Raw genomic sequence first — 9,469 nt, forward strand, 5'->3', positions numbered from 1 at the left:
CTACAATAATATCATTAAATTTTCTAATTAGGATGTGAATAGAGAATCTTTTAGTTAATATAATATAATACTTTAGTAAATAATCTTCAAATTATAATTTAAATTTTGTAAAATACGTTCCTAATTTTTAATTAAAAATTTTTATATTAATTAGAATTTCCAAATGAAATAAAATTAATGATTTCAGTCAATAAAATAATATTTGATATTCAAAATTTGTAATTGGCCAACTTTCATACAACTTTTTTTTTTTTTAAGGAAACTTTCATAGAATTTCAAATAGCTATAAAATATATCCTAAACCATATATTATTATATATACATATTATAATGTAAATATAATTATTAATTATTTTTGATAAAATTCCTAATTTAAACTTAAGTTTACGTAAATTTAAACTTTTCTTTATATAACTTCAGCTATATTAAACTCCAATAGTCCAACCATTGATTGATACATCTCCTTGCAAACTTTCTGTATAAATAGAGGAGTGGCTACTGCACTTTTTCATTCAAAACTTGAGCAAATATCTTTTCTGTAGTTTTGAGTTGCTAAAGAAAAATGGGGTTCTCAAAAGCTTTTCTTCTTCTTATCGGCATTGTCTTGGCCACTTTTCTTCTCACCTCGTCGGAGGTCTTAGCTCGCCAACTTGTTGAAACTGTTCAAAACCGTGAGTTTTTAGCTTCCTCTAATCAATATGTATTTATCTTTCATTTGTTATGTGTTTATGTTTAAGCCTTTGTTGCAAAAACTCATAACCAGCCTTCCTCTCTCATTTTCCAACAATTAAATTTTTGTTATATTTATACTAATTAATCTAATTACTTTATTCAATTTGTAGAAGTTAATGCACAAGTGCACAAATACGAACGTGGATATCAACATGTGCAGCAGTATGGGCATGAACATGACCATAAGGAAGAGTACAAGCGCGACGACGACCGCAAGGAGGAACACAAGCGCGACGACGACCATAAGCAAGATCACAAGAGCGACGATGAATGCAAGGAAGACTACAAGCATGAGAACAACCACGAGTACAGCAATGATCGTAAGGAAGACCACAAGAGCGAGGACGAGTGTAAGGAAGATCACAAAGGCGAGGATGAGCATAAGAAAGACCACAAGCGCGAGGACGAGCATAAGGAAGATCACAAGCGCCATGACAACTGTAAGGAAGACCACAAGCGCGATCATGATAGTAAGGAAGACCACAAACGTAACCACGATCGTGAAGAAGATCACAAGCGCGATCATGACCGTAAGAGAAATCACAAACGCGACCATGATCAAAGGAAGATCACAAGCTCGACCATAAGGAAGATAATTAGCACGGGCACAGAAACGAATATAAGCATGATAATAAACATGATCATGATCATGATAACAAGCATGGCCATTGACATGGATATGGAAAAGGCATCTGTAGTTATACAAATAAAAGCTGAAGTTGGAGATATAAGTAAGCCTTATATATATATATATATATATATATAAAAGAAAGTTCATACATGAATAAGAGTGTGCATTACTGGTGTTGAACTATTAATAAATCTATTTGCACAATAAATGTTGTCATAGTACAATTAAATTATCGTTTTACAATACGTATGTCATACATTCTTCTTCTTCTTTTGTTATATGCAATCATGTATTGATAATATTATCAAATTGATATTATTTAAGAAAGTATTGTTCATTGGTTGATTAGTTCTTTTTCTTTTCTTTTGTTATGATTAGTGAATTATTTTTGGGTGCTTTAATTATATATTGCTTGAAAAAAAGGAAACAACTTCGAAAAATTTTGGAGCCCCTCCCTCTTTCAATAGATTAAGTAGTTGACCTTATTACTCAAGAAAATTTAGTAATTAACTATGAATAAGCTACAATGGAATGAACAATAGAATAAAAAATTCATTAATCTTAGTCTTTGGCTCCTCATGCAATCGAGGAATTTTAGGATATTTATATGCGGATGAAAATATGAATAACTAAAAAATATTAATAATTGAAAGAGTTTATGTAAAACCTTTGTAAAATATTAATTAATCAATTCTTATTTTTCTTTTCTTTTCTTATTTAAGAAAAATAGAAATTAACCACTGGTTTGTTTCTCGTTCAAATAAAATAAAGGACAAATTTACAAGTTTGATAAGTTTTCATGGATTTTTAATAAAATAATTTATTTTTCTAATGAAAAAAAAATAAAGAATAAAAATATTTGTAATTTCGTTTCTCCTAGCTAGATAAATATTATATGACTTTCTGCCTTCAAATTGGGGACACTTTTCTCTATTCATTGTTTAATTATTTTGAATTGTTTTCTAATTTCTTTTTTATTTTAATTAATTTTAACTACGTTGTTACAATAATTCACATAGAACAATGTTGTCCGACATCGTTTTCAACATCAGTAATTAAAATCTGCAGGGCCAAATACATAAGTTGGCCCCTGAATTTTGTAATTTTTTAGCTTTATAATATCCCGAACTTTATGGATAATCTATTATAATTTGCAAATTTTGGTAATATTAAATACTTCTCCATATTAAGAGCAATATTTTTTATGATTTTTAGTTTTTATATGCAAAATATTAATTTGATATGTAGTTAACATAACTTTGGATAATAACGTTCACATTTTTCAACTATTTAATGATCAAGTATTCAATAAAATAATTCTAAAATAAATCGTTTAACAGATGTACTTTTATGAGTTAAAGTGTTTACTGGTTAAACTAATAAAAATGAAAGATTGAAGGTGCTATAAGGTTAAAGTAATGAAGTTCAGAGATACATTATGTATTTAGCCAAATTGCATCAAGACTATGTCCTCCATTTCTTATTTTATATGATAAAATTGATGCAACAATAAAATGGAGCACGAACATTATGCTGATGATAGGAGACGTAAATTTTCCTTCAAAGGTATTGTTCTTCGTGACTTGTTGATGGACGATGTTATGCCTAGTTTGCAGATGAGGATGATGTCATCTCGAGGACGAATTCATAGGTGATGAAGATAGAGATGGTGATTCGGAATGCCCGACGATTTCGGTACGATTTTGATGCATCTACAGCACAGTTTGATTCTGATTCGATTTTGATTCGAACCGAACAGTGGCAATGTCCGGCAAAGAGCAAATATAATAATTATAACAATTATCTCCAAATCAACAACGGTGAAGTGGCTCTTTCTTGTTTCTTTCCATTGGCCAAATGTCATGTGGTAGTTTTGAGTTTTGATATAAATGTTTGATTGTTATATATATGTCATATATTTTACTCGCATATCAATCTTTCTTCTATATGCACATTATTAGATTTATATTTTCTTATCCTTTTGTTTTGCTTTAACAAAATAGTAATTAGCTGTAAAGGGCATCTAATTATAATAATTATCTTCAGACCAGCAAATGGGAAAAGTTGCTATTATTTCCTTCCATTCGCAAATTTGTCAGGTAGCACTTTTCAGTTTGGTAGTAATATATATTTTTTCTTTCTTCTAATATTATAAATATCACATTTTTTTAGTCGAATTAAATTCCTAATTATAATATATTAACCTATAAATTAGCTAAACTAAATATAAAATCCTTCAAACTATGTAAATTTATGAGTGAAATAAAAGCTCATATATCTATAATTTATCAATGGATTTAAATTCCTAATTATAATAGTTTAATCTATAAATTAGCTAAGTTATATATAAATCCTTCAGACTATGTAAAACTTATGAGTGAAATAAAAGATGTTAATGAAAATATGTAAATTTTAGTAAATATAATAAATTAGCAATTTAGCATAAAACTTAAAATATTCTAATATTAAAACTTTATAAAATAATATAATTTACAAAGCCCTAAATGGTCCTAATATCATTACTTTCAACAAATAATGTTAAATCCTTATTTTTTTCAATCTTTTTCAATCTTTATCTTTTTCCTTCGTTAATTTGAAAGAGAATCTATATTTTTCGTTGATACATCTAATCATAATAATTATCTTCAAACCAGCAAATGGGAAAAGTTGCTCTTATTTCTTTCCATTGGCAAATTTGTCAGGTAGCAATTTTCAGTTTTATTATATATATATATATATATATATATATATATATATTATATTATATATATATATTATATATATATTCTTTGTTTTATTATTATAAATATCATATTTTTATAATTTACTAGTAGATTTTGTTGGGATTAATGCTCCGATACTACTTGTTGGATATCAGCACAATGATAAACTCCAAGATTAATTAATAATTTATAACATCAAAAATAATAACGGAAAGACAACCAAATAATGCTAATACAAAACACCAAATAATATTGTATTAATAAGAAGCAAACTTTCACAAAACTTAAGGAAGGAATTACTTACTTGCTTCTTGGGCTTAGTTTTTGCTTGATACTTACAAATGAGAGGAGAGATGGTATTTATAGGCATTTCCACCTCCTCAATGTATGGCTGAGATTTGCTTATAAAAATGGATGGTCTAGATTACAAGGAATATTCTAAAGTTTGGTAGACATTTCACACAATATTTTTGAGTGGGAGTATTCTAGAATGCCCTAGGTATTTACACACTTTGTGGGCTTGGATCAACTATCTTTGGGCTAAAAGCTTCCCAAGTCTTGGCTTATTATGACAGACCATTTTGATGGTGATTTTCTAAATTAATCGGTGATATTTAATAGATTTAAATTTCTAATTATAATATTAATCTATAAATTAGCTAAATTAAATGTAAATCTTTCCAACTCTGTAAAATGTATGAGTGAAATAAAAGCTCATATATTTTATAATTTATTAGTTGATTTAAATTGCTAATTATAATAGTTTAAGTCTTTAAATTATTTAAATTAAATATAAATCCTTTAGACTATGTAAAATTTATTAGTGAAATAAATGATATTATAATATATCCATTGTTAATAAAAATATGTAAATTTTAGTAAATATAATAAACTAGCAATTAGCATTTTCAAACAAACAATGTTAAATCCTTATTTTTCAATCTTTTTCTTCAACCTTTCAATAACAACAGTTGATGGCTTTTCAACTTCTTAAATATCCCATATCACGATCCAATTTCTATTTGCTATTTTCTTCTCCTTTTCTCCTTTGAAACTATATTTTTGTTTGATTACAAGAGAATCTTTTTCCTTCTTTAATTTGAAATAGAATTTCTTTTCCTTCTTTAATTTTTTTTTTTTGCTTCTATAGTATACACTTTTTTCTTTGGATGCCTATTAAATTAAAATAATTAATAAATACCTTTAAAATAATTAAATAATATAAAAATTATGTAAATCAAATAAACAATATGGGCATATCTAATTGGCTTTGAAACTAAAGTACGTGTGGTTTTCTTTTTTCTCATTGGCTTTTCTCTTCTTTCCTAACAATCAACATTTCACAATTTTCACAATTTTTATTTACAGGCAGAAGGTGGAATTATGAAGCTATCAATTTTATAGCAATTCCAACTTGTGGGTGTTTAATAGTTGCGGTTTACTATATATAGAATAAGAATAGAATATTATATTTTAATTAACTAATAAAATTAAAAGGGTTTAATTAACTAATATTATATAAGAATATAACATTTCAAACATATTTCACTTCAATTTATATCATCATTTAACTAAATTTCATTGCAACTGTATATATAAAATTTTTACAATAGCACGTCATAGATAAATAGGTTTCATATATAGAGATATATAATATAACAATAAAATATATATATATTTTTGAATTAAAATTTTGAATTATTCGTTATTTCCATACACACATATTTTATTTTAATTAAAAATAAAATTTAAAAAGTAAATTTAAAAATTTTGAAAGGCTTAATTATTCATATTCTATTTGAAATATTATTTTTAAAAATATATCCGATTAAATTATACAAACATAAAGTAGAAAATTTTTTTTTTTCTTTTTTTATCTCTCTCCTAAATAAAATAATTTCAATTATAATAAAAATTAAATGAAATATTCAAAAAGTAAACTAATAAAATATAATTTCATGTATAGAACAAAATATTTATATTTTTAAAATAAAAATTCTAATTTTTCTTCATCCCACACTCATATATTTATTTTATTTAAAAATAAATTTTAAAATTTTAAAAGTTTTAATTATGTATATTCTATTTAAATTATTGTTTAAAATATATATCCAATCAAATTATATAAAAATAAAGAAAAATAAAATATTATAAAAATATCATATTTTTCTATCTTCTAAGTAAAATATTTTAAATTTTAATAAAATAAAATTAAATATTTAAAAAATAAAATATAAAATTTTCAAATGTCTCATTATCATAAATATTTTATACAAAATAAATTTTAAAAAAGTAAGACTCAAAATTTTAAAATGCTTAATTACCTACATGTATTTATTCGAGAATAAAGCTATTTTATGATATTGAAATTTCATCGATGGCACTATTAGAAATCTTTATTCCTCTATATTCCTACATTTATGAATAGTATAGATAGATTAGTATTTCAAAACGTGTGTTGCTAGTAATTACTTATTAAAGTTACTCGTTATATAATTTATAATATTTTGTTATCTTGAAGTTTTTGTTAATTTCAAAAGTTAATTATGTGCATGAGTAAATTGTTGAGAAAGAGATAGATAGACTCAATACTTTTTATTTAATTATTTACTTTAATAGTATACAAGCATAAATATAAAAAACAATAATGTATAATATTTTTAAAAATAATAAATATAATTGTTCCTTTTACGCGATGAATCTTCCTATCCTTTTAAAGAGTTGCTGGATTAATGGATGATTTAGTCTTATTCAGAACATCACTATCTTTATTATTTTTAATAGTAGAATCTTCCTAATATTATTAATTAAAAATTTAAATATATTTATTATGTATTTAGTAGCAATAGCTCTTTGTAGACAAAGTTTTTTTTTTTTTTTGTGTATATTTGGTCATTATTTTTTTTTCTTATCCAACTTTACAAGACCTTTATTGTTGTCATCTATATCTCTCTTGATAGTGCTCCGTAGAGTTGTCAGTGTGAAAAAACATTACCAAACAAATGATTATGAATTGGTTTACTAAATGCACATAATTATGATTATTTATTTTCCTAATTGAGTTATATAATATATTAAACGTATGAGTATATTACTAAATAAAATTATGATATTTGATTTTTTTTAGTTGGAGATTTTAAATCTTGATCTGCAGGTGCAGATCTTCGATCAATGGAGCTTGATAATGCAGTATGTACCTTCATTGATGCTATTGATGCATAGTAGTGAAAACTCATCTGTGTTCATTATATATTATAAATTTTTGAAAAAATAATCCAGTTATATAAGATCCAGAAGAGTTATTATTTTGACGTCCAAATCAATTAACGGACTAGGTGTGGTAATGAAGATTATATATTTTGTCAAAATCAATTCCAATTGGAGAGATCTAACATTATATTTTAATTTTAGTTTTATAGTTCAAAAGAATATGAATTCTTTTAGTTTATTAAAAGATCTGAACTCTGTTAGCCACTAATAGTAGAGTTCTATGTTTGGTCTATATGAGTATTTGTAATTCTTAATATTATAATTAATGAATTATATTTTCAAAAAAAAATATCCAAGTCATTGATTGCTACATCTCCTTGCAAATTTTCTTATATAAATAGAGGAGCTACTAGCTTCACTTCCTCATTCAAAACTATCTTTTCTGTGTTTTGGGTTGCTAAAGAAAAATGGAGTTCTCAAAAGCTTTTCTTCTTCTTATCGGCATTGTCTTGGCCACTGTCCTTCTCACCTCGTCGGAGGTCTTAGCTCGCCAACTTGCTGAAACTGTTCAAAATCGTGCGTTTTTAGCTTCCTCTTATCAAATATGTGTTTATCTTTCATTTGTTATCCGCTTATGTTTAAGCCTCTGTTATGTCTTTAAATAAACTAAAAACCAGCCTTCCTCTCTCATTTTCCAACAATTAACTTTTTGTTTTAATATTTGTACTAATTAATCTAATTACTTTATTCAATTTGTAGAAGATAACGCACATGTACACAAACAACATGTGCAACAATATAGGCACCAACACGAACATCTGCAGGAGCAGAAGTTCGAGAACAAACATGACGACGATTGTAAGGAAGATCACAAGCGCTACGACGACCATAAGGAAGATCACAAGCGCGAGGATGACCGTAAGGAAGATCACAAGCGACACGACGGTGGCAAGGACGATTACAAGTGCGACGAGGACCATAAAAAAGATCACAAGCGAGACGAGGAGGGTAAGAAAGATCACAAGTGCAACGACGACCGTAAGGTAGATCACAAGCGCGACAACGACCATAAGCAAGAACACAAGCGCGACGACGACCGTGAGGAAGATCACAACCGCGACGACGACTGTAAGCAAGAACACAAGCTTGACGACGACCGTAAGGAAGATCACAAGTGCGACGACGAGTGTAAGGAAGATCACAAGCGCAATGACTACCGTAAGGAAGATCACAAGCACAACCAAAAGGAAGATAATAAGCACAGGCACAAAAACGAACGTAAGTGTGATAATAAACATAATCATGATCATGATGACAAGCATGGCAATTGAGATGGATATGGGAAAAGGCATCCATAGTTATGCAAATAAAAACTAAAGTTGAAGATATAAGTAAGCTATATATAATATATATATATATATATATATATATATATAAAAGTTTGATTAATAAATATATAAGCTATATAAATATATATACATGAATAAGAGTGTTCATGGCTGGTGCTGAATCATTTATAAATCTATTTGCACAAATGTTGTCATTGTACAATCGGTATTATCTAAAAAAGTATTGTTCCCATGGTTGGTTAGTTCTTTTTCTTTTTCTTTTTTTTTTTTTGGTTTATGATTAGTAAATATTTTAGAGGCGCTTTAATTATATATTACTTGAAAAGAAGGAAACAACTTGAAAATTTTTGAAGCCACTGCCCTCTCTCAATGGATTAAGTAGTTGGCCTTATTGCTCAAGAAAATTTAGATTTGTAGATGGAATGAACAATTAATAAAAATTGATCAATCAAATTTCTATTTATTTTTTAGGATTTTTTCCTTATTTTATTATTTCAATCAAATCTTAGTCTTTTTCTCCTCGTGCAATCGATGAATTTTAGGATATTTACATGCGGATGAAAATATGAATAATTAAAAAATATTAATAATTGAAAGTGTTATTTGTAAAATCTTTATAATTAATAATTAATTAATCCTTATTTTTCTTTTCTTTTCTTATTTAAGAAAAATAGAAATTTTCCAATGGTTTGTTTTTCCTTTTAGATAAAATAAATGATAATTTACGGTTTGATAGGTGTCTCCAGGATTTTTAATAAAATAATTTTATGTTGCTCACAAAAAATAATGGACAAAAATCTTTTGTAATTTTGTTTCTCCTAGCC

The 9,469-nt window shown here is 26.4% G+C and overlaps 2 protein-coding genes across 2 annotated transcripts; both read left to right on the plus strand.

Annotated features, from left to right (window-relative positions):
- Window positions 1-534: 534 nt before the first annotated feature.
- LOC149491633 (uncharacterized) lies at window positions 535-7,308 on the plus strand. Its single transcript, XM_089717159.1, has 3 exons — window positions 535-671; window positions 843-1,463; window positions 7,241-7,308. The coding sequence occupies exons 1-3, from the start codon at window positions 563-565 to the stop codon at window positions 7,306-7,308; spliced, it is 798 nt and encodes a 265-aa protein (XP_089573285.1). The 5' UTR covers window positions 535-562.
- Window positions 7,309-7,748: 440 nt separating this feature from the next.
- On the plus strand, window positions 7,749-8,687 carry LOC149491634 (uncharacterized). Its single transcript, XM_089717160.1, has 2 exons — window positions 7,749-7,872; window positions 8,056-8,687. Exons 1-2 carry the CDS (start codon window positions 7,764-7,766, stop codon window positions 8,625-8,627), a joined length of 681 nt encoding a protein of 226 aa, XP_089573286.1. The 5' UTR covers window positions 7,749-7,763; the 3' UTR covers window positions 8,628-8,687.
- The last annotated feature ends 782 nt before the right edge of the window (window positions 8,688-9,469 follow it).

Source organism: Jatropha curcas, unplaced genomic scaffold (assembly GCF_041381405.1).
Source record: "Jatropha curcas cultivar XTBG-Jc1 unplaced genomic scaffold, XTBG_Jcur_1.0 HiC_scaffold_1030_pilon, whole genome shotgun sequence".
In the NCBI taxonomy this organism is placed as follows: domain Eukaryota; kingdom Viridiplantae; phylum Streptophyta; class Magnoliopsida; order Malpighiales; family Euphorbiaceae; genus Jatropha; species Jatropha curcas.